The following is a 24986-nucleotide window of genomic DNA, read 5'->3' as shown; positions in this document are numbered from 1 at the left end:
AAGGAGAACCCACTCGTCCATTTATAAAGACAAAACTTTGCAGCACCGCTTTCCCTCAAGGTGTGTGAGGCAAAAGCATTTCATAACCCTCATCCTCAGAGGGTTTAGAGCCTCATCTTTAGAGGCTACGAACGGGCAGAACCATCCTCCCGTCCATTCCCCCTCAGGGCAGCCCCGCACCGCGGCGCCCCCGGGCGGGGAGCGAGGAGGAGGGAGCCGCCTCTGCCGGGCGGAGCGGGTCGGGCCGGGGCGGGGCCGGCTCGGGGGCGGGCGGGCGGCGCCGGTCGCTGTCCTGGGTGTTGAATCCGCTGCGGGTGGATACAGGGCTGGGAAAGGGAGAGTGCGAGGCATGGAGTGAGGGGCTGGCGGCGGCGGGCGGGGAGCGGGACGGCCGCGTGCGATGGGCCAGGCATGATGGGGGCGCTCGGCTCCGTCCTCGCGCTGCTGCTGCCGCCGCTGCTGCAGGTCCTCGCCGCCGCCCCGCGCGGACAGCCGCTGTCCTCCGCCGGAGCCGCCGCCGAGGCTCGGATCGGTGAGTGGGGAGCGGGGCGGGCGGGGAGCGGGGCCGCAACGTCCCCCGGTTCCGTGTATCACGGTATCGCCCCATCCCGTTGGCCGCGCCCGCACGGCGCTCCGCTGCTCGACGAGGTGCCGCGTCCTGCCGCCCCTCCCTCCCGGCTCCGGCCCTCGAGCCGCTCCCACAGAGGCCGCCCCGAGCCCCGAGCCCCGAGCCCCGAGCCCCGCTGCTGGGACGCGGCCGGAGCTGCCCCGAGGCTCCGCGAGGAGCCGGGCTGACCGAGCCACCTTTCGCCCTGACAACTCAACCCCCCCCACCCCGAGGCCGCTAAAGTCGAGGGGCCGCGGTGGGCACACGGTCACCACAAAACGCTTCCAGCCTCTGCGTACCTAACGCTCGTCCCAGATTAGCGGTGTTTGGAAACCGCAGGAGATCCCTAGGCCACAGCCCGGCTCCTCTCTCTCTCTCCTCTCCATCTCCCCGGAGATGGGGACCACCTGGCTGAGGCTGTAAGAGGTGCCTCAAAATCCCCATCCTGTTCTGCCAAGGCTGTTCAGCAGCCTCCTACTGTGAGGAGACCATCACAGTTTGAGCCCTTCCTCTTTTAGAGGATACCTTCTGGGATAGACACCTCGTGGGAAGCTCCCCATGGGCACACAGGGGCCCCAAATCAATCTCAGTGCCATTCGGGTCAACGTTCTGTGCAGCCCTCACTGCACTGAGCTACCACAGCTGCGCTCCAGAGCTGTCTCCAATGGCACACAGCAGCTCTCACTTAACTTTGTAGTATCTTTCTGAAACTCAGCTTGCACCAAGGAGGTGGTAACTTGTTTTTATCCCAGTTAAACAGCTACCTGGGGCTGCTGTGGGGATCAGAGAGTGAAAGCTGAGCTGTCTGTCTCTAAGAAATCCTTTTTGATTTTTATTCCTAAGACAAAATAAAATAAAATAAAATAAAATAAAATAAAATAAAATAAAATAAAATAAAAATGAAATGACTTTCATTAACAAAGGAAGCCTCTTAAAAAAAAAAGTATTTTTGCATATGCTGTTTATTGAGGAGAAATTAAAATCAGTTGACCTTTATTGTTTTAATGAGTCTTTGGCCAAGTGGCAGTGAAAATGAGCAGCTGCTGGATCTAGTGAAGGTAGCGATGCAAGGTTTAGAGGAGACGCATTTTGGGATGGATCTACCCCTCCCTTCTCTCTCCTGGTTGCTATAGATATAGACTGTTTCTCCCAGCCTTCCGGGGTGAAAGCTTGCATAGATACTGAAAGTAAGAGCTGTAATTTGTGTGTTTGATGAGAATGCCATGGGTTATGCACTGTGCTTTCAGACAAGCCAGACCTGGATCTTCTCTCTTTAAACATAAACTGTAGATCAATCTGGGTCATGAAATATTTTTCAGCATGTTGTAGCTATGAAACAGTGTTTGTGTGTTTGTCACTTCCCCTTAGCTTCCCTGAGCTCCTTCCTCAGTAAGGCCTGCCAGCCTGTGAGGGTTATCCTTGTATGGCAGGGAATGGGACAGAACAGGATTCATGTGTGTGGGGAGCTGGTGGTCCAGGAGGTGCGGTTCTGATATACTGCAGTAACACTGGAACAAATGGAACCTTTCTACTTCTGCTGGGTTAGAGAAATAACTGATGCCCCAGAGATCTGTTTTGAAAGAAGGGGAAGGATTTATTATGCTTTACAAGATGCAGGAGAACGTCTGTATTACTGAAACTGAGACAGGTTTACCTGCCCCTTCTTTCATAATTCCTTGATTTTTTTAATTTTTTTTTTTTAATTTTTATTTTATTTTTACTGACCAGCATTACAAACCTTGAGATCAAACTATCTATTACAATTGATGTCATGCAATTTTAGGCTACAGTTTTTTAAGGCAGAAATAGAAGTTGGAAATGCAATACTACGAGGTATCTGAGTCTGAGGATTATTTGTGGTTATAGATGGAAGATTCCCGTTTGGCTTCTTCTTGTGCACAGTCCCATTTTCTTTAACTGAGGATTAAACACAGATGCATTATATTACCTCTATAATACACACTGGGAAATGCATTAAAAGCCATGCAAATATATAAATATTTTTTAATTAATTTGTTTTTATTAAGTGATTCAGAAGGTTGTCCTAAAAGCTGGACCTCTGAAGGTAGAGCACTGCAATGTATTTTTTGGATGTTTTCATTCAGTTTCATTCCTTTTGCCTTTTTTTCCTCAACTTTTGTCTCAGTTTCCCAATCTACCAGGCATCTTGAAATGGTGACCTATTTATTTTGTCATATGGTTAACAAACTTGTTTAAGGAATTGGATATTTTAAAGTTACAACTGACTAAAATAATAGATCTTTGGATTTGTTCTTCTGTCTGTATAATTGATGAGGCTTTGTAGGTTATTCCTGTGGGAAGGTGTTTTTATTAGATGGTATTATCAATGAGAGCACATTTTGTCTTCTCTTTCTATAGAAAAAAAGCAGTCTTAGTACATTGTTAGTGTTCATAGAATCACCATAGAATCATGGAATCACCAAGATTGGAAAAGACATCTGAGATTGGTCTTTGATGAAATGGTGGGGCTGGGCATTTAATATTCCAAATTAACCTTTACTTATTTATGAGACACAGTCTACTTGAGAATATGGACTTTTAAAAAGTGCCTTACAAAGTAATCACCAATAAACAATACATCCTGATTTACTGGATAGAGGAGTTGAACTCAATGATCCTTTTGGGTTCTTTCCAGCTCAAGGTAACCTATGATTCTGTGTTTGCTAAATTCATCACATTTTGGTTCTTCTGCTCCTGTAATGGTGGTGGTTCAGATGTTTTTTTCCAATAAGTAATTTTCTTATTAACAAACAATCATGCCAAGGAAGCAGTTAAGCTTAAAATGTCTACCAAAAAACATTAAGCACTTACTTCAATACAAATCATGTCTCCACCAATTAAAAAACTTCCTGCACTTGCTTAGCCTTCTAAATAGATGCTTCTATTTTATTTCATTATGTGGCTTTCTTATTAGGTGTGTTGTGTGAGGTTCAGAACAAAACAAACCGTGAACGTTGCTTATCCTATTATTTTATTAGTCCTAAAATAACAATACTTTAGAGCAGAAGTCATTCTGACATGGCACTGGTAAAGAGAATCGGAGTGAGCACGCTGCAGTGCATTCACATTGACCTCTAGTGTGTAAAATGATGCTTATCACCTTCAGTGACGACTGTAGAACTTAGTAATTTAAATGGACGCTTTGTGCTGCTCATAATCTCGTGGCTTTTTTTCATTTTAGTCTGCATTTTCTTCTTAAATGAGTACATTAACATTCAGTGGAAACTTCTGGAAACAGTTCCATGCGCTGTGTGAGAAATTCCTTCAAAGTTGTATCACAATCATCAAATGCAAAATTTCTGTAAGTCGAATGCTTGGGGGTTTATTTTTTAATCGACTAAAAGATACAATGGTCAAATATCAGCTTATAAACATGCAAATTCTTCTGAACACATAGCGGTGTGTGCTTTACATCTCATTGGTGTTCAAATGGGACTGGCTGCACTCAAAGACCTATAAATAACGTTGCATGTACGTTGTAGGACTTTCACAAAGTATGGTGCATGTGTCTGACAGCTGAAGAAAACCAATTTTGGTGTGGGTTAGGAATTTCATGGGATTAAAGCGGAACAGAAGCATGAGATTAGAGGAGCACGGATTTCATTTACCATAGGTGGAAACAATTTCTTCAGTGTGAATTCCTAAATTAGAAGAGGATGAAATGAATAGCAGGGTAGATGAAAAGAATACAAAACCTTTGGCTTTTCAGCCAGTGCTTCAAATACAATGCAAAGGATGTTGTGAAAGAGACCTTTAGGAGCAGCACAAAAGTGGGTCTTAGTTTAGTTCTTGTTGGGTTGATGCTCCCGTAACAAAATGAATGCAACTACTGCTCTCAGCCATTGCTATCAACTGGTTTGGGGAGCTGTGACTGAGCCTGGGCTGAAATGTTGCTTCCTGCAGTAACTTTGAGCTGAACTGAAGCTCACTGAAGTCAATGTCAACTTTCCCATTGACTTCAGCAGCATTCGGATCAGAATTGTGGTTGAGGCTTGCAGCAGTCTGGCTAAGAAAGCAGAGGAATTGCAGTGTTGCCATCTGTTCAGTAGATAACAATTGTCTGACTTTCCAGTTACGTTCATTTGGAACTCCTATTAGGCACTGAGATATTTTGGTATCACATTGATTTCATACAATTATTAGAGATTCTCTGTGATTTATGATATAATGGTAGCAAACACATCAGCGCAATCATGCAAATAAGACAGTGCTGTGTACTCATAATGTGAAGGATTCAATGTAGGAAGACATATGCTTCCTTTTGTCAAAGGTATTTGCTTGTTTTCTAGAACAATGTTCTTGAAATGCTTCTAAGTAAGCAGTTATGTCAGAAAGCAATAATTATGTATCACTTGATATCAAGGCATGTGTGTCTGTTAGTTCCATGGAAGTAAATGTCACAACATGCACTCATGGTTTTGGCATTATGTCATGGCTGTTCTATGCTATCCTTTTCAACCTGAAATAGATTATCCGGATCTTCTTTTATTATCTTCTAACTTGGCTTTGTTGACAGTTACAAATACATGAGAAGTGAATTATTTTTTATTGGTAAAAGGAAGCCATTGCAGGGTATTCTGAACACTGTTCATAGGGTGGGATTCTCAGGGAGAACCTTTATTTGGTTAACTGGGTGAGAGAAAATCAAAATCAAAATAGGCTTTGGACAAGGTTTTTTTACTTCACACCTGACCATACCCCTACATTTTCCAGATTGTATAGTGAAATAAAAGAGAATATATCTGTTTATTTATTTATTTTTGTTTGAAGAAGTAGTACTAGTCCCAAAGACTTCAATCATATTCCACCAACATCATCATGTCATCTGTCAGTCTGCTGAAGGGAAATATGTATTTGGGGCTCATCCCACTTATGGTATGGCCTAAAATTTAGATAAATCTCTGAAGTTGTTCTTGCAAGATCAGTGTATATAAAGTCTTTCTAGAATCCGCGTTAGCGTTTACAGGCAGATTTAGGATAGCATTCAATGAAGGAAAAATCAGTCTGGTTTTCGTGATAAAGGTGGCAGAGGAGAGTAAGTATCCAAGAGGGAAAGTCCACTGCTGGTCTCTGTTGCAGTCAGGATGCTGAGCTGCACTTGTCTTTGGTCAGGTGCAGCATGGCCATTACTGATAAAGTTAAAAAGTAAGTAATGTCATTGCCTAGTGAAATAGTTCTATATTTGCAGATGAAAAATAAGCAGGTGAGGATGCAGAAGTAATGAACGGTGTATTTGCAGAGGAAGAATCAGAAGAGATGCAAAGGGGTAGAGGCATGTTGGGAATGTGGATATTTAGAAATAGAAGTGAGAAATGATATGTAAAATTAATGGAATTGTAGGCCACGAGTGGAGATTAGTCCATTGTGTACAATCTATAAATAACTGATGATTGGATGAGGTTACTCATTCTCGTAGAAGACAGTCAAATGCAGCAGCAAAACAGAGCTTCTCAATGGACATGATGGGGGCGTGAGAAAATGAGGCAAGGTGACAGGAAGGAAAAGTAGAAATATCAATTCATGCATTCAGATCAATGAATAGCCACAGGGGAGTCGGGGAATGTGCGTAGACTATGAGAAAGTGATTTGGGGATAGAACAAAAGGATGTACATCTCCTAACGTGAGGGATGGGATTCATCTAACTAAGTGTAATTATTTGAGCTTATCACTCAGGGCATATTTTAACCTAGATCTAGTTTATACATTTCAATTCATCCTACCCAAATGTACAGACCTAACATGGATTAGGTAAAGATATCCCATAATGCAGCTATTTCCTTCCACTTAGTATTGTGCTGTGTAAGTTTCCCAGGCCAGCATGACCACCTGGATGTAAACATCTATATGGTCAGCACTGCGTCATAGCAATTCAAATATCAGATGCTCAGGTTAAACCCGGGGAGAGGTAAGCACATTTGGAGGATGATTTACCTGTCTGTCTTACTACATGAAGGAGAAAGAATGAAGTAGTTTGAACTAAAGATGGTCTGATGTTTACCTGCTGTCTTACTTCAGAACCACTGGCATGGCTATGAGATGTCTTACCAGTCAGCTGCTTAGGAAGGTCCTGTGATAGTCAGGAAGGTTAGGGACTGAAACAAGTGATGTAGCTGAAGGATATCAGTAGTCCTGGGAAATAAATATCCGCAAGGCAGTCACCTCTGGTAACTATAGAAAGAAATGGGCAGACTGGAGTGAGGAAATGAAGGAGAAAAAAAGCAGATAAATAAGCAGGTAAGATGCCAGATAAATGGTAGGGGGAAAGTCTGGTGTTGGGATTGCTGAAGGAAGGGACCCTCAGAGAGTTCCTCCTTTTGGACAGCCAAGAGAAAGCAAGCAGGGCATGGAGGTTAATGTGTCTGTGGGATTAGTGAGTTTTCCTGTGCGAGTTTTAGGGGCTTTACTTTGAGGGATGGTGAGAGGGCTCTATTTTTATCTCAACAATTTCATGGTGTCAATACACTACAGACTCCCCAATGACTGTATGCCATTCAGAACAGCTGCGCTCATCAAAAACTTCGGGAACTTTTCTCTATAAAGATTAGTGAGGCTTAGCATTATCGAATTTATTTCTTTAGACAAGGAATTCTTGAGAAGTAAAGTAGCTTAGGAAAGAACTACATCTTCATGTTTTTTTTTTCTATAGTTTCAGTGAAACATACTTGACAGATGCTAAACAGTTTGCTGATGTGCAGTCTCTCTTACTGCACGTCTTACTCTTATACTTGCAACTAATAGCTTGATAAGAAATGCTATCTTAAGGTGTAAAAATCAGTAACTAGAAGAATATATAGAATATATATGGAAGTACAGCTGGTTGTAGTGGGTGTAAGGTCTTTTCTTTCAGTCCTATCTTAACAGTGTGCAATGATGATTACATAAGCTTGAAATCATAGCCAACGAGCACAAGGTAAAGCAGAGAGATATATGGCCTCCTAAAATGTAATGTACTTCTAGATCCCCTCATAGAAAACAGCGCAAGTGAGACTGAAAAAACATTACGTAATGAACATACAAACTTCAACAAAAGGCAGAAACATTCAGATTCATAAAAAAAATAAAATAAAATCCCAAACAGTTTTACCCTCCTCCCCATTCATCTTTGATCTCTCATGCTTAAACCTCAATAAAATCTAAAAATTAACTTCCAGAAATCAATCTTGGATGCTGAAGATCTGATAGATGCTTTGGATTTTTGGCACGTGAAAATATTCGGCTCTCACTGTTCTGTAGCAGATAATTATCTGTCTGTCTCTTGCTGTCCTACAAGGTCTAAAGATGGTTCTTCCTTATTATTATTCTGCTCTGCACCAGAAGGGCTGTATTTTCCCTAAAACTTTCTTAGCTGCTTAATGCAATTCAGTTAAACTTTGCAGTTTACTTGGAAGGTAAAAGTCTCATCCATAGACCTGGTGAAGAATTCTGTTTTAGGAAACTATCTGTGTTTTTTTGTGTTTTTTCAGCTATTTTCCAGTTGCAGCTTTGTAATACAGAATATTTGGCAGTAAGAGCAGTTTATGGTATTCCTGCCAGTAATTGCTTGATCTTGCTTTTGCACAGGGCTTTGCTTTTGCTGGGACAAAAAAGGATCTGGATCACAGTCTTGCTCACAAATGATATCAGTGCTGATATTAGAACTGGTGTCCCTGAAACAGCCACAGGGAGTTGGCCTGGAGACTGAATGATTTTATGGTGATAGTGCCGCTGACTTCCCCACAACATGACATTTGGACTCGTGGTGTCCTCACAAAAGACAGTCTCTTATTAACCTTTGACAGCAAATATTTCTAAGTTAGACTTGAGGTTCTATTTACTCTTCAAGTCTGAGTTAAAGATGTGACATCAAATATTATAAACTTTAATCAAAGGAGATAAAACACCATCAAAGAATGTGGATGTTAATTCTGTTTTTAAAGAATATATACCTTATGGTGTAATTCTCATGTGGAATGATTTGTTTTAACTTTAATTTAGATTTTGGAATACTTTGTATACTTCCAACTTTATTTGATATCTGATATGAGAGATGTTACCTCCTCCTTTCATTTGTTGGAGAAGACTGCAGTCACCAGTGGGTATCCTACTTCTTACTTATGTCCTGAAAAAGGACAAAAACTACGTGCTTATATGCAGGGAGTGATTTCCAAGGCAAAAAGACAGCAACAAAGATTATTTATTCAAAATAAATGCAACAATAATAGAAACAAGTTTTGAAGAGAAAACAGAGATAACTGATCTGTGCTGTTAATTTCTATCTTCAGGGCGATGGAAAAATAAACAAGTAAAGGTCTTCTTAGGGAGCAATCACACTCCTAGGCAGGACAAAATGTGTAATGCTGTTATCATTTCAAAAGCAGAATGAGAAGGCTGTTCTAGTACTGAGCCTGTTTGGTTTTACGCCACCCAGCAGGACAAAGATCTGCACTTGAGGCCTTTTCTTTTTTTTTCCCCCTGTCCATTTGCTTTTGTTTCTCTGAGTAACACCTGCTCTAAAGAGTTGATAATCTGAAAGTAAATAACTGAGAAGGGAGGAGGAAATGGGCACAGCACACAGGCTTGAGAATAAACAGCTGTTGAATGGCTGACATTTTAGAAAGCAAAGCACACAGCTTTAACAAAGGATACGATCCCGCTTGAATGAAAGATCTGATCACACTTGGTTGTTATTTTTCCTAATTAAATAATTACTTAAGAGAAAATTAGAGCAACATCATCCTGGTTGTGGAACTACGCTTGTAGTGTAGCAGAGATGGAGGAGCCCTGAAATGGCCGGCTGCCCAAAGGTGGGCTGGGTGTGCAGGTAGTTAGGAGTAGCACGGCTGTGCTGCCTTCTCTTGCAGTTTTGGGAAGTCGATGTCATTCAGACTTTGTTTTCTATACAGTCAGAGAAACTAAATTACTGTTAATGTAGTGATACATGTAAACAGGGAGTGGACCTCACCTAAACCCTGTGTGAAGTTGCCAGAATCTGAATCTGGGTGTATGTGTTTGGCTACCTGACACTCCTTTCACAGGGAGGCCTTCTTTTCATTATCTTTCTTTATAGCTATCTTATATTAGAACCATACCAGCCTGCCTTCAGATGAAAGTTCATCGCCACACAAGAGGACTCTGCTTCCAACAGAGTGTAACCTTCACTCCTACACAAAGAGCTTCACCTGTTTCTCTGAAGCTGTTTTGTGTCTGTTCTAAAAGAGGTCAGTTGTAGCTTCAGTGCTTTCTGATGTTGCTGGTTTTAGTCCAGAGTTCCTGGATTTAAGGTGATTTAATATATACGATGTTTGAATAGAGCTTGCATATGGCTGATTTTATACAACATGATTAGCTCTATTTAAGACAGAGTGTTAGCAAATACATTTTTGAACATTTTCTTTCTGGTCAATTTTCCATCATCTCTGTAACATCCTGGAAGATGGCGCTCCTTCAGGATCACCCATATTGTCTTGTGACTTGACAAAGATACTTCACTGAACTCTGTTCAATTTAGAGGTTTCTTCTTGCTGAAGGCTGGGGTTTGGTGTGTTGGTGGTGTATCTTCTGACCTCTCTGAGCCTGCAGAATGGGGATTGTGGGTTATTTTATTAGGGTTTGTCACCCTCTGGAAAACACAGAGTCTGTAGTTTGCCAGTCACGCCTAAGTCACTCCTTAACATTAAACAATGTTTGTTTGTAAATGGACAGAAAGCATGTTCTGCATGATGCTGAGCTTGGCAAAGAACTATTACAGAAAGAAGTGCAGAAAAATATCATGTAACATTTCTATACCCATAATTCTACTTTTACTTCAGCCAGATTAACATTATTATAAAATGCTTCATGTAATTTCCCACACAGAGACCTGATATTTTTTCTTTTTTTGGTCACCTTTCATCCTCTAAAACCAGTTCTGACTTGAGGTGAAGAATCTCCCCACTGTGGTTTTTGTGGAGTGAAAGCTCATTCTGAACTGGGATTTTTCCACCTTCCAGTCCCTCCAGCTCTTGGCAGCTGTGCTAACAGAGCTCTGTTTGACCAGCTTCACCATTGCCACATAACCTTTGGAAAGTCCTTCCTAGTTTGTAAAAATAAACCGTGTACGCTCAGCAAATATGAATCTTCCTGAATACACATTAGATAAAATACGTAACTTTCTTATAAATATCCAGAAATTAATTATGCAAATGTGTATCAGTAAAAACAATGAACGCCCACAGAGATCAGAAATAAGGAACAAGAGTGTTAGGAATGAATAGCCTTTAAATGTGGCAAGCTGTAAGTTAACATAGTGTGATAATCTCTGTCCTGCTGGAGTCAGCACACATCTCTTTCCCACTCCTCAAAAATAAACAATCACTAAACTGGCAGCCCGATTGCAAAGTGATCAATTTCATTATGTACTTTCTTAACACTAGTTCATTCCACTGTATTTTATGTGATATTTATTCATTACCTATTTTTAGTCTCATTTCATTTGTGAATAATGCACCAGGTGTTACGACGATCACTTTTTTTCACGTCATAAGTCACTAGTGAGCTGCTTCTGAAATAGTTTGTTACCTAAAAGCTGTGATTAAGTCTCTCTGATTGCCTGTGCAAATTCCTAGCCATATACTTAACTATAGGTAAGTGCTGCTGTCACTTAGGAAATGGGACTGCCCTTTTGCTTTAGCCATAGATTAGAGCAGTTTCCCCTATACCTTGAATTATAATAGAATCGTGTCTTTTTCTTTTGGTAATTGGGAACTTCAATAACATAAAATATTAATATAATATAATATAAAATGCCATAAAAATGTTCATAATTCTGCCAACTTTGTACTTTTTTTTTTAGGGCTACTTAAAGAATTTGTGATATTTTCAAATAAGATAATTAGAGCAGTGATTTAAACTGAAGATTAGAATTCTTCAGATTACTTTGAAACTGCTCCTTGGAATACCTTCCACAGTAACAATGCTTTTTAAAATGACACCACTTTACCATGAGTTAGAAGCTTTGAGTTTCATTCTCCACTGATGAGTAGGTACCTGGTGACATCTGGGAAGGGCTGTAAAAACCTTCATTTGAGAAGATGCAAATTAACTGAGCATTTCTCTGAGAGAGGATTGCTGCCAAAAACCTACTGACTGATGCTTTACAACTGCATGGAAACTGGAATGGGTCATTTCTCCTTTTCCAAAGGTGATCCCCAGAATGCACACTGCCAGCTCTGCCTCTGAATAATGATTTTGACTGTGGACCTTGAAGATTAGTGAGAGAACACCAGGTGTCATGTAGTTACAGAGCAAATAAATATAAAATCCTATGATAATCTCCAGATGAATGAATTTTGTATTCGCTCTGCAGTTTCTCAGTTCATATATTATCTATGTGCAGTTATTCTCCATATGTGAGAAGTTGGAAATAGCTTTTTGTTCTGCACCTCATCTCAGGAGGTGCGAAGTTAAATCTGCAAATACATCTTTCTGCAAATGTAAGCTTTTTTTTTATGATGATGGTGTGTTGCTATACAATTAAAAATTATCGGGACTTTTCCCTTTGAGGCAGCTGAGAGTTCTATCCACTGAAGAGAAACCATTGTGTGGCCTTGGGGAAGAAAAGTAGGACAGACCACAGCAAGTGAGAATTCATTATGGAAATAACTAAAAACTTCAGTCACCTTTTCTGCTGCACTCTTACCTGTGCTGAATATAAACTTGATTCTTCTGAGGAGTTTCTCTGTGATTTTGACTTGACCTAAAACTCTCTTAAGCCGGCAATTGGATGTAAATTGCTTGTTAGGATGATCCTCTAACAACAGCTAACTGATATTGTTTAGATTTGATAAAAAGCATCAGTGTCCTTATCGACTGAATCTGTTCCAGATTTCACAGTAAGAATTTTGTCAATGTCATATATGGCATTTGTGGAATGAATTATAGTAGTTTAGTATAGTGGTCAAGTGGTGCAAGATCTGCGGTGTAAGCATCAGGGTGTATTGTCCCATTCTGACCCTCTCTCCTTTTGTGATCTCTTAATGATTGTTATCAGACACTAGTTTGGGTGTCATCTGACATTGCACTTTGTATACTTTGCTCCTGAGAAAACTTCAGACTGCAGTGAACTTAATAAGCATGAATATTGCCCTGCATCATACTTACATTCCCATATGGACCGATGGGCACAAGGGACTCAGTCCTGGGGATATTTTGACTTGGGACATAACAGTCCTGAAGCAGACAAACATTCTAGATGCAGTTATACACAGACTCATCAAAGCAAAAGCATTTAGCCACTGAAACTGCAAATCAAAAATGATGTTGATATTGGCTCATTCGATCCTGAAACTCTGATGTTTTGTAAGAAATAACAGTAAGTTGATTTTTTATTAGGAACTTTTAATACAGCGCTAAGTATTTCTTGTCAGCGTGGGCAGAAAATGCGCTGTGTTAAAGTGTTCCTGCTGCTTTCCTACAGTTATGGAAAGTATATTCATTGACAGTGGAAAAACCCCACAGCCTTGTATTATGCTTTGGATTCCAGTACACGTGAGAAACAGTGAATGGAAAGATACAGTGTTATGGAGACACACTTCACATATTGAGCTGGAGGTTCCTACTGACCTGAGCAGTCCCACTGCTCCAGCCTCCTAAGTGCATTAGAAAGGAGTAGGACAAAGACTGTTGTTATTTCTTCTTTTAAAGACTTTTTGTAGTTTTTTTTTCATGATCAGTTACCCTTCTGTCTCATTTTGGAGCAATCGTCCACTTCTTTTCTATAAAGAAGTCAGGAAAATACATTATTGAATAAAGTAGAACTAAAGTGCAGTAGGTGTTTCCTTTACTGATTTGTCCTTACACTAGATTAGTGGATGTGGCATCCTTGAACAAACCCATCTTTTCATTACCTTGGATTATCTTCACAAATGAATAAAATAAAAAAAAAAGTGAAGGTAGCAAACAAAAGATGATAATATTAATAAGAAAGGCAGTGCAGCTTCTGGAAGATCCATTGGTACTTTGTAACCTCAGAAGCACTCGGTATAACTTCTGAAGGCTTCCTTAAAGGATGAAAGCGGGAGATTTTTGACTAAGATATATATATAAGATATATATAGGCATCTTCGTCCTTTGCTTTTAGTTATCTGAGTGTACAATTTAATGGTTTCTTGAATTTTTTAGCAGTCAGAACCAGATTGTTTGTTAAAAAAAACCCTTCTAAATACATTGATTTATTGCTTTCTTTAAAATAAAGATAACACAAGAGAATAGATGCATTCAACTCTTCTCCAAAAATTACAACAGTGACAGAAAGTGACTGTTTTTCTTATTGTAGGTTGTTGTATATCGATTATTTGAGCAATAACTGTGAGATTTTTCTTGAAGAGCAAGAGATCTCCAATTGCCCCAAGTACTGTATGGCTGTTATATACTGTACAGCTGCTATACTTGAGTATTTAGATATGTGTGATCATTGGATTACAACTCTAAGTGCAGATACTGAAGTTATGTATCATAGGAGCCAACAGAACAAGGGTGAGGTGCTGGTACAGCTGCCCAGAGGCTGTGGATGCTCCATCCCTGCAGGTGATCAAAGCCAGGCTGGATGGGACCCTGGGCAGCCCGGTCTAGTGTCAGATCTGAAGGTTGGCAGCCCTGTCTGTGGCAGGGGGTTGGAACTTGATGATCCTTGGGGTCCCTTCCAACTCAAGCCATTCTGTGGTTCTATAAAGAGAGTAAGTGATATTTTGGGATGGTTTTGCACCTCTCTATTTGCTTTCATTCCTTCATTGCAAATGGGAGTGTTGCTTCAGGAGCTTTCTATTTTATCTGTTCAACATTTGCAGGTTTTTGTTTTTTTTTTCTTATGGGAGTTTCTGCTATGTCAACACTTGAATTTGCTTCATATCAGGACAAAAAATGTAAAACCAAGATATTTTCATAGAATAAGACATTAAAAATATTTTTCTTGGAGAAGGCAGAGCTTCATTTTAAAAGTACATTTAAAAGTACATTTTCTAAGGTACCGCTGAACCTGTCAGTTTGAACTGCCAAGTTTGTCAGCCTGAGGGCAGAGAGAAAGTTTTGCTGCTCCAGATGCTAGAAGCTTTATCTTCAAATCCTTGTGTGGCTGTGATGGGCAGGACGGCAGTGTCAGAGCTCACGCTGTGTGTCAGCCTGACCCAGGCTTGTCATGGGGGTTGGACATCCATCCTCAGCTCATCCATGCTGCACTGTCACATCTTGGAAGGAGATTTGGAATACTTGAAATGGAACTCCCACCACTCATATTTGCTTGTGTGTGCATAAGTGTGTAGATATCTGTCCTCTAAGGGGAATCTAGCAAAAATGGGCTCTGCTCTCCTTTTTAATATATTTACCAGACTGGAAATCATGATTATTGGCAAACACTATGAGAAATAACAACATATGACAAGTTATTTTTTTCAGCTTTTTAGTACTTTCTTTAGTACTTTTAGACATTAGATTATTAAATATTTAAGCTTTTGCATATTTGTTTTAAGTATTCTTTTGGAAACCAATATTACAGTCTTGTTTTATTCAGGGTACTTAGTTGTGGGATGTGAAATTCTTCTTACCTATCTTCAGATGTCTGCAGATCAGGCAGTCACTCTGTGGCCCGTTTTAATGATTGAAGTGAATGAGGCACTTAGAGGACATAATTGATCTGACCCATTTTATCTGTCTGCTTGGGGATGAGATGAATGGTACTCCAGGAACAGTTGGCTAAAACCTCACTAGCTTTCCATCAACTGCAAAAGAGGCATGGTGTGAGCAGAGGCTGTGTTAAAGGCAAAGAATTATAAATGCCTATCCAAATATATTCTCATATATCTCCATATTACTTTGTAATTTATATTTTTTTATACCATTTAAAATATTTTGCTTTCATAAATGATATGATTTCCATATCCTCTCTAAGAGTATTTTCAAATGCTGAAGTCTATCATTCTTAGCAGTTGCACCTAAAAGTTGTGCCAGATGCCTGGGGAGGAACTTTTTATAATGGCATGTAGCGACAGGATGAGGGGAAATGGGTTTAAACTGGAAAAGGGAAGATTTAGAATGGATGTGAGGAAGGAATTCTGTAATGTGAGGGTGGTGAGATGCTAGAACAGGTTGCCCAGAGAGGCTGTGGGTGCCTCTTCCCTGGAAGCATTCAAGGCCAGGCTGGATGGGGCTGTGAGCAACCTGGTCTGGTGGGAGGTGTCCCTCCCTACTTGATGGAACTGGATGGTCTTAAAGATCTTTTCCAAACCAAGCCATTCTATGATTTTATGATAATAAAAGGTGAATAGACCCTGGGGTATTCAAGGAACCTGGGGTATTCAAGGAACGACTGGATGTTGTGTTGAGGGACATGGTTTAGTGGGAGCTATTGGTAATAGGTGAATGGTTGGACTGGATGATCTTTTAGGTCTTTTCCAACCTTGATGATTCTATGATTCTATGAATATATTCTCTTGCACAGTTCTAAAAATGTACAGAACCATAGTAGCAGGAACTCTGTAGATGGGTGCCACGCTCTTCCCTCTCATGAAGTACATTTTGGCTTTACAACAGTGCAGTTTATTTTAATCTGGGTTTAAACGACATTTTCAAAAAATCAGTTCTTTTGAATTCTGTGAGGGATCTTTTTGATTTGTTAATATAGATATTTTTTGAAATAAGCAATTAAAATACCAGAGTTCCCAAGGTAAATTCTAAATATTCATTATTTCTAAACTGAAAAAAATGCAGTTAAATTCCTGTTTGTTTCCAATTAAAAAAAAAATGTGTTGGCCATGAAAATGTGTGAGCACAGACACACTTCACTGAGAACACATTCCTTCCTTGTTTTGACTGTATTTGCTTTGTAATGCTTTGCTCACATTCAGCATACTCTTATTTTCTCAGGCTTTTAACTTGCCTTGGTGCTGTGAAATTTGTAAAGAAACATGTAAGGGATACTGATGTTCATCGGGAAACAAACCTCGTCTTTTCTCATGATGTGGAATACTTCATATAGAGAAATATTGCCCTTTTTTTTTCCCCCCTAAGATTTCTATAATGAACTAAATAGTTTATTTAATGTTGCCATTGATTGTGTTGGGAATTTTGAAGACCTTTGAAAAGATGCACTTCCAGCCTGAAGGAGACGACAAATTATATAGAAAATATAATAAATGCTAAGACTTAGAGCTTTCATAAATGAATAGTAATATAAAGATGGTTAACAATATGCTGTTTATGTTAATTGATTTTAAAGTCATGACTGCAAATGCTCTTCTGTAGGAAGGGAAGATATTTTTATCTTATTGTGAAAAGGGTGACTCATTAATGAATTGTTTGCTGTTAACCCAACTGATGGGCTGAAAAATTCCTGTAGACATGGGTAAGGACTGACCATCGGTTACACAGCATTTCCTACAGAGGTCCATGACAATCATGTAGGAGTGAATTTTAACTTGAGCATTAAAAAATAAAGAAGCTGTGTCTTGGCTAAAAGAAGAAGCTCCAGAAGTATCAGCTGTGTGAAGACAGATTCGTAAGAGCAAGTATACAAGAAGTTGGAGGGCTTGAGTTGTTTGGGTGTTGAAAGAGAAGAGGGTGAAAGGACAAGAGAGGAATATTAGGAAGCAGATAATGAAGAGGTTTGAATGTCAAGTAGTCATAGAACAGGATTTGATTTCTGCCTCCTGCTATGTGACATTATACAAATCATGACATTGCTTTGTTGGGTTTTTTTTATGAGCAGAAAATGAGGATGATGCTTGCATACTGAGCAGAGGAGCTGTGGTGCCAGCTCTGGTCTCAGTGCAATGTAAATGGAAATATTTAAAAAATCTTGAATTATACAAATGCATTAAATTTGTAATTTCCTTGACTTCACACTGTATTTTAAGTAGCACCCTGTTAGCATATTTTGCTGCAGTCAGGATTTCTGGAGGGCTTGATTTCTGCATGGAAAGCTTTTTGTTTATGGCAAGCAAGTTTCTGCAAGGTGAGTCTCCTTGTAATCTGTGGCCATATTGAATAGGTCATGAAGGAGGTGGTTTCTTTTTGGACTTCATTATATTAAGCTATTATGCTGCATTATGGAGTGTTGAATGTTCCTATTCATTACATAAGAGAAACATGCAAAATGGTATTGTTGGCTAATAGGAACAATCCTTACATCACTTGTTGTGCTGATGTTTTTTTCCAAGTAAGATCCAAACCTCAGTATCTTGCCAATGATGTGTGCTTGTGGTGATACATTTTGTAAAAGCAGAATACAGTACGGGAGAGAAACTGTCATCCTGTTGAGAATAGCTGGATTTACACAGATGGATTTATACTGACATTGTTTTTTATGACAAATATGGAAGTTGTAATTGTTCAGGTTTGCCAAAAGCAAAAAAGACCCCAGAACACTGCTTTAAAAATGGAAATTATCCAATCAGTTCAGAAAAACAATGGATTCTACCAATCTTAGTATCTGTATCCCGTGTACCACTTTGCAGTGCTATCTGGTACCCTTTCTCAATGTATTTGGAAGAGATTCTTGAACAGTTGCATGAAATTCAGATTTGCACTGTAGATAGTCCATAAATTGAAGGTGCGTGGGGAGCTTCAACAAGAGGCTGCCTTTTTTTGTTGTTGTTGAAGGTAGAAAATAGGAAAGAATTAAATCTGTTTGTGAGCAGTATATTAAGAATGCTTGTGAGATACCTGATGTTTTCATGCAGCAGTATCTTCAAGCATTACTGTTCACTGTTTTCATCTAGCAAAAGTACTGTGTCTTGTGCTGGTAGGTGATGATCAGACCTGGATTTTATGCACTATTGTTGCCTCTCATCTGTATTACTGTTCAGGAATAGTCTTTGGTTTAAAGTTATTGTTTCTTACATAGAGCAGGTAACACAGAATATGGCACTGCATGTATTCAGCAACACAGTCAGAGTGATGTTCATGAAGGTTGTTTCTGCTCCAAACACATCTTCTACAGATTAAGCTGAAAGCCTGTATCCTTGCTTACGAGCCATTCAGCAGGCAGGTTCCTGATGGTCTAATAACTCAAGATGTGTTCCACCATAGATGTGGGATGAGGACTGCTGATAAAAACTGCATCTCCTAGACAAGTCTGATCTGTACAACTGAGAGGAATGTATGTATAGTTTGAGACTTAGGTTAGAAACGTGAAGGAAGCATAAGAACCATCTGAGATCTGGACAAATGTACTCCTGATGGAGGATGAGCTCTTTTATATTCTATCCATTAATACAGATACACAGCACAGTGTGATTTTCATTTGTAAAAGAAAAATAAGCAAAAATTTACCACAGGGAATGAATAAGAGTGAGAGACAGGCAGTTGGACATGACAGCAATCCAGAAGCAGACCATGAAATGGAGTTTTTCATAAATCATAGAATTATAGAATCAAGGTGGAAGGACCTTCAAATTTGGTCCAACTCCCCTGCAGTGAACAGGGACACCTACAGCTCCAGCAGGTGCTTGGAGCCCCATCCAGCCTGACCTTGAGTATCTCTACTGATGGGGCATCCACCGCAGCTCTGGGCAGCCTGTGCCAATGCCACTTACTGTAAAAAACTTTTTCCTTATATCCAGTCTGAATCTCCCCTTTTGTAGTTTGAAATGTTCCCCCTTATCACAATAGATCCTGCTAAAGAGTCTAACTCCTTCTTTCTTACATCCCCCATTTAAATGCTGAAAAGTCACTTTATGCTCTCCCTGGAGCCTTCTCCATCCTGAACAGCCTCTCCTTGCAGGGGAGGTGTTCCAACCCTTGGATCATTTTTGTGGCCCTACAGATTTAGGGAAAACCTGATTTATTTAAGAGGCAGGGCAATACAGATCCTCTCTATCCTTGTGCAAAAAGTTGATTTTGAAACCTAGACGTTTGAGCTGAAATGAAGATGAAAGATTCACTTGACAGCGGTTACCGAGATCTGGTAAAAGAAGGAAGTTTTTTAATTTGCCAGAAAAAAAATCTGCAAAGACTTGTGGAAACTGACATCTGAAGCTAAATAGATTAATGCTAAAAGATGAGTATTTTTACTCTCTGGGATGATAAACCATTGAACTGATCTGAATAGAGACATATGATGCAATAGTTCTACTGAAACAGAAATTGTGGGCTGATTGCAGAGCCCACTTGATGAAACTTGATGACATTCTCTGGTGTTGTTAATGTAGAACATGCTCACCATGAAATGTGCTGACCTTGAAATCTGTAAATCACGCTTCTGTTTATCTCATGCATTAGAGAGCATTACATGCCACATATCCCTGTGAAATGCATTCTATATAGATTTTTCCCTCATCACCGTTTCTCTACTTTTTGTCCAGGATGAGTGGTGACAACTAATATTTCTTCCACATCAAAGTGATTTTATGGTTTGATGATTGAAATAAAGCAATTTTTACTTATTCTAAACAGCAGGTTTCAAGAAAATCCGGCCAATCTTAACTAGCAGTACAAAGACAAAATGACTGATCAGATTAAGTTGAAATATCACTTGATTGCAAAGTGATGCATTTTGTAGTGGGAAGACATGTAGGAAGTTGAACTGTTTTGTGTTCATAAATCTTACATTGTCTGCTTGCAGTCTTTTACTTAGATGCTACTTCCTATACAAATTGCATAAGAAAAGAAGGGTGCTTGTATTCTGCAACAGTGGTAACAAAAATGACTTTTGTTCCCTTTGTACTATTTTTATATTGGTGTTTGAGAACTTGATCCTAAAATGCTCAAATCAATAGGAAGAAGAAGAATTCTGAAGTAGCAGAACAGAAAAATAATTCCTTAAGTGAACATTCATCAGACTTCATCCTAGTTCTTGCTTTTCATCTGCACAAGTTTGGAGAAGAGTGGATTCTTCCATGTACAGTTCTTGACCTGAGGATACAATGAGTTTTATCTCTGTGAGAACTAAATACACTTTACTGCGATCTTTTTCTATCTCATGTAGCATGGAACAGCAGCACGATGCGTTGGAAAAAGTATGTCATAGAAACCCAAACTGGGTTGGGTTATGTGTTGTCAAGGTGAGAACAGCAGTTGCTTCACAATGAAAAGCTTAGAATAAAAAAATTGTTTGAGTTGGAAAGGACCTTTAAAGGCTATCCAGTCTCTGTGCCATGAACAGGGACACCTGCAGCTCCATCAGGTGCTCAGAGCCTGGAACAGCCTGACCTCAAGTGTTTGCAGGGATGGGATATCCACCACCTCACAGGGCAATCTGTGCCAGTGCTTCCCTTATAGTGTTCTGTGTAGCTTGCTGCATTTTGGGATAAACAGTGAAATCCTCAGTGTGTAACAATGTTCCGTGCAGGTGTGTATGTGTGTATGTTACTTATACTGAAACCCACTCCACAGTTCTGTGTTGAGGCACTTAGCAGTGCTCATGACTGTTCACCGTTCTTCAATCATCTGTTGTGCCATGCGCTCGGGCACGCTTTGGTCTTGTTAAGAATTCCCTATGGATGTCCACAGTTGCTGTCAGAAAGCATCAGAGCCACCACTGGGTTCTGTCTGTTGAGTTCCCTCTGCAGTGTTTGTGGTCATGTAATACAAATAGGGCTGGCTTATGGTATCTGGGACCAAATTTACACAGAACAAAATCTGATTTAGCTGAACTTAAATCATAGCAATAATATCTTTTGACCCCAAAGGACTGAATGGAGTTCTTAAATTTTTGATGGAAGTGGGACCATTATTTTTTTTGACCTGCTGTTTTGCTTTAGTGAAGCTTTCAGTGCCTTTTTCTGCAGTATTCTCTGATGCATTGCTCACTTTGGAAATGGAATATGTTTTGTGTCACCAGATCAGGAGTGGTTCAGGCCCCCCATCTTTCTTATTTTAAGAAATGTTTCCTAATGGCTCAACTTGCTGTTATCTTTAAAACTTACAAGTGAAAAGGAAAATAACTGCTAGATAATGCAGTAATAGTTAGAAATATAGCCATGACCACGGAAACATGAAGGGATATCCCCTGCCCTTAGCTTGTTTGCATTAGAATGTTACATGTAACAATATGTAACAACATAACTATACATATATATACATATATACACACATATATATGAAAGTATACATATAGGTAGTATTCCTTTTAACGTTCTCTTAATCTTCCTTGTGCGTATCTGTGCTAACAAGACAACAAGACTAACTGGATAAAAGTTGTGCTTGTTGACAGCAAGAGCAAATGTGATTTGCATAATAAAAAAGTGATATAAAATAATTCAACTGTATTTTCCCTCTGTTTTATATCACAAGAATTTGTGTGACTGAAAATGCCTATAAGGAGATAAATTAGTGGCTTTTACAGTGCAAGAAAGCCATAGAAAACGTCGTATAGTTCCTTCACAACAAAAGATGGAACAAGTATCTGTGGAAAATTGAGATGCGAAACAGTTATTTTTGAAGGAGTAGAGGTTTCTTTTATTCTGTATTCCTTCAGGCTTTTTTTCTCCAACCATTGTAATTGCTTTTTTTAAAAAAAAAAAACAACAACTATTGAAATAATGAATCTTCCGATGAGTTTTTATCCTTTCAAAACTATTAAAAGATGTCTGTGATAGCGAGGAGGGCCTTGAATGAGGTGTGCTGTTCTTGCACTTCATCCTTAAGAAAGAAATCATCGGTTTTTATAGACAGAGAGCCTTCATACGGCTGTCTTCATCTTGTTTGAGATAATGGTGCAGGGTGGCACAGCTGTTTTGCTTAGTGACAAGAAATCCTGAGAGTGAGGTGATAGAAAATGTTGAGGCAGTGGAAACAGCAAAGAAAGAAGGCTGCTGACTGCTATCTAGAAGTCATGGAGTTCAAACACGTTGGGAAGTTTCAGTGCATTGAAGGCTTTTGTTTTTTGTATGTGCCTCAAGTCTGTAGGTACTGGAGACATCTGGGGTTTGAAGTGCCCCAAATGGTACTGCAAAAAGTTTTGGAATAGTTACATATTTTATATACAGATGTTTTAACGTAAATTTAAGGTATTCTTTCAAAAATGCTTTAATTGAACCATAATTGTTCATTTCATTTTCAAAGATGCCTTGTTAGGTTCAGTTTTAAGGGAAAATACAAACGTTTTGTAATTAAAAAAAGAGTAGACTGGAAATGAGAGTTGGTGGTTTGGGTTGTCTGGGGAGGCTGGGTTACAGATCTTTACTCTCAAAGACTTTGTAAAGGCATTTTTGCACAAATTCCTCACACTGTCTAATATAGACCGAATTGCTAAGGTGGAGCATTGCACCAACCACATTGTGCTTTCTCCATCAGGAGTACTATCAAAATTCAGCTCAAATTGCTGAACTAAATTTGGGTTTATTAAATTGAGATTGCCTTGCAGTTGTACCCTTGGTGAATTAATGCTTCAGTTAAACAATTCACAAGACTTAGTAATCTAGTAAGAATGAGCTTGTTTTGTTCTGTTGTTTTCTGTTTTGTTTTTAATTTTAAATTGTGTAAGAAATCTATGTTTTCTATGTAGACAACAATTATGTCAAGCATCACTAGAATGAGATTGCAGGAGTGCTGCCTGGGAGTTCTATCCAGGTAGGAGAATAACAGTTCATTTTGTCCAGGAGGGAGAATTACAAGCAGATGCCATTTCTGGAGGCAGATATTTCTATTTGCTATAGCAATGGTAACTGTTTTTAATTGCTGACAGGTAGCAATTCCCTGGGAAGTTAAACACGTATAGCCAGTAATTGCAGCCTCTTCTCACCCTTCAGCCCTGAAGGATGCTGGCTTCTGCCAACAGTTACAAAATTGGAAGCTGGACCATGCTGCATAATAGGTTAAATCTAAATAGCTGTCAGGAAGGGAAGAGATCATGCCCAAGACAGACAACCAAAATAGGGTTACTTTTCCAAAAAGTTTGAGAATTGCTGCCTCATGGAATCCTGGAGGCATAGATTGGAATGAGCTGTCAAATGTAATTTTTCACAGACTATTGTTGAGCTCATAATAATGAGGTGAACTTACCTGCAAAATGGGATGAGGAAAGAGATTAAAAGAGACATTGAGCTCCATGGACTGAACTCTAGAGCAGCAAAAAGAAAGGTGAATGAGGATTTTATGCACTTAGCTAAAAACTCTGTTGGTGTCTTACATAGGATCTGATAGCAAGTGTTTGAGGTTCTTTTTTTTTCTCTTTTTTCCCCCAAAGCCTTATTTGTGGGAGCTATTAGTCATAGGTGAACGGTTGGACTGGATGATCTTTTAGGTCTTTTCCAACCTTGGTGTTTCTGTGATTCTATGATTAATAAAGGCAGAAACCCAATAATGGATAATTTGAGATGGCCCTTACAGAAGAAATTTCATTTTCTGTAGGCATCTAGTTTGGTGATGAGCGTGTAGTATGGACACATCAATTTAAGCTTTATGTCCAAGCATGATATTAAAGTAGGCTCACTTTATAGTAAAGAACAGGAAATTAATTGCACAAAAGTAGCATCTGCATTTTTCTTCCAGTAAGCGTGGCTGTTTCAGCTTGAGAGCAAATTATGTTGCTGCTATTACAGATCTATGCTCGTGCTCAGTTGCAATGCAAATAGTGGTTTATCATGCCTTGAAAACAGATGTCAGTTTACAAGTGTAAACTATGCAGAAAGAGAAACAAATGAAGGAGGCAAATGGAAGCACATTGCCTGGCTGGAGAAGTTATATCAGGTTGGCTGGTTCGCAAACACATACTGAAAGAATTTAATATGTGGCAGGCTGAATCAGTGATTTGGAAGAGATGGCAGATGTAGCCAGAGACACCTTGGTAGCTGAAGGACTGAACGTGATGTTTCAGAGCATCTGAAAGTCTGATTAGGAATGTTAACTATAGGCTCTGATTTCCTTTCTGCTGCAGACAGTACGCAGTTGCCTGTTGTTCAGATTTGGATGAAACTGAAAGTATCTGTGTGCATTAGTTTCCTCCACTTTCTCTTCCTACAGAACACATACTCAGATATCTTTCTGCTCAGAGTAAGGGACCATGATGAGGCAGAAATGCCAATCTGTACTATCAGCTCTCTTTGTTTTGCTCAGGAAGGGAATTTGTCAGATGGCTTTTGGTACAGATTTAGGTGGTTTCTATTATTTAATTTAATGAAATAATTAATTTTGAAAGAGAAAAATGCAAAATACAGTCTGTTGAGGTGTGAGACCTAATACAAAAGCAAAGCGAGACAGACGGTTTTGCACAGATTTTAGATTTTTACTTGACTGGCAAAAATCCCCTGAAAGTCTCCGGTGATTTAGTTCTAACTCGTTGACAGATGTTGAATGATCTCAGCAAGTGTCTTTGTTGCTGCTCCATAGTAAATATGTAGCAGACTGACTGTTTATAATCTCCATAATAAGGGATTTGTCAGTCTTTCTTTATTACCTCTAAAATGGATT

General features: G+C 39.4%; 1 protein-coding gene across 4 annotated transcripts in view; it reads left to right on the top strand.

Annotated features, from left to right (window-relative positions):
* The first annotated feature begins 276 nt into the window (after positions 1-276).
* Positions 277-24986, top strand: part of PTPRN2 (protein tyrosine phosphatase receptor type N2) — a 621717-nt gene continuing 597007 nt past the window's right edge. For 3 of the 4 annotated variants that reach the window (XM_032442981.1, XM_032442980.1, XM_015852813.2), the window contains exon 1: positions 278-532. In XM_032442981.1, coding sequence (XP_032298872.1) covers positions 412-532 — 121 coding nt within the window. In that variant the 5' untranslated portion in view covers positions 278-411. Of the gene's footprint in view, positions 533-24986 lie in introns of all 4 variants that reach the window. The other variant, XM_032442979.1, reaches the window with a different exon arrangement.

This window comes from Coturnix japonica, chromosome 2 (assembly GCF_001577835.2).
Source record: "Coturnix japonica isolate 7356 chromosome 2, Coturnix japonica 2.1, whole genome shotgun sequence".
NCBI lineage: Eukaryota > Metazoa > Chordata > Aves > Galliformes > Phasianidae > Coturnix > Coturnix japonica.
The sequence above is the reverse complement of the archived record's forward strand: the minus strand, read 5'-3'. Positions and strand labels throughout refer to the sequence as shown.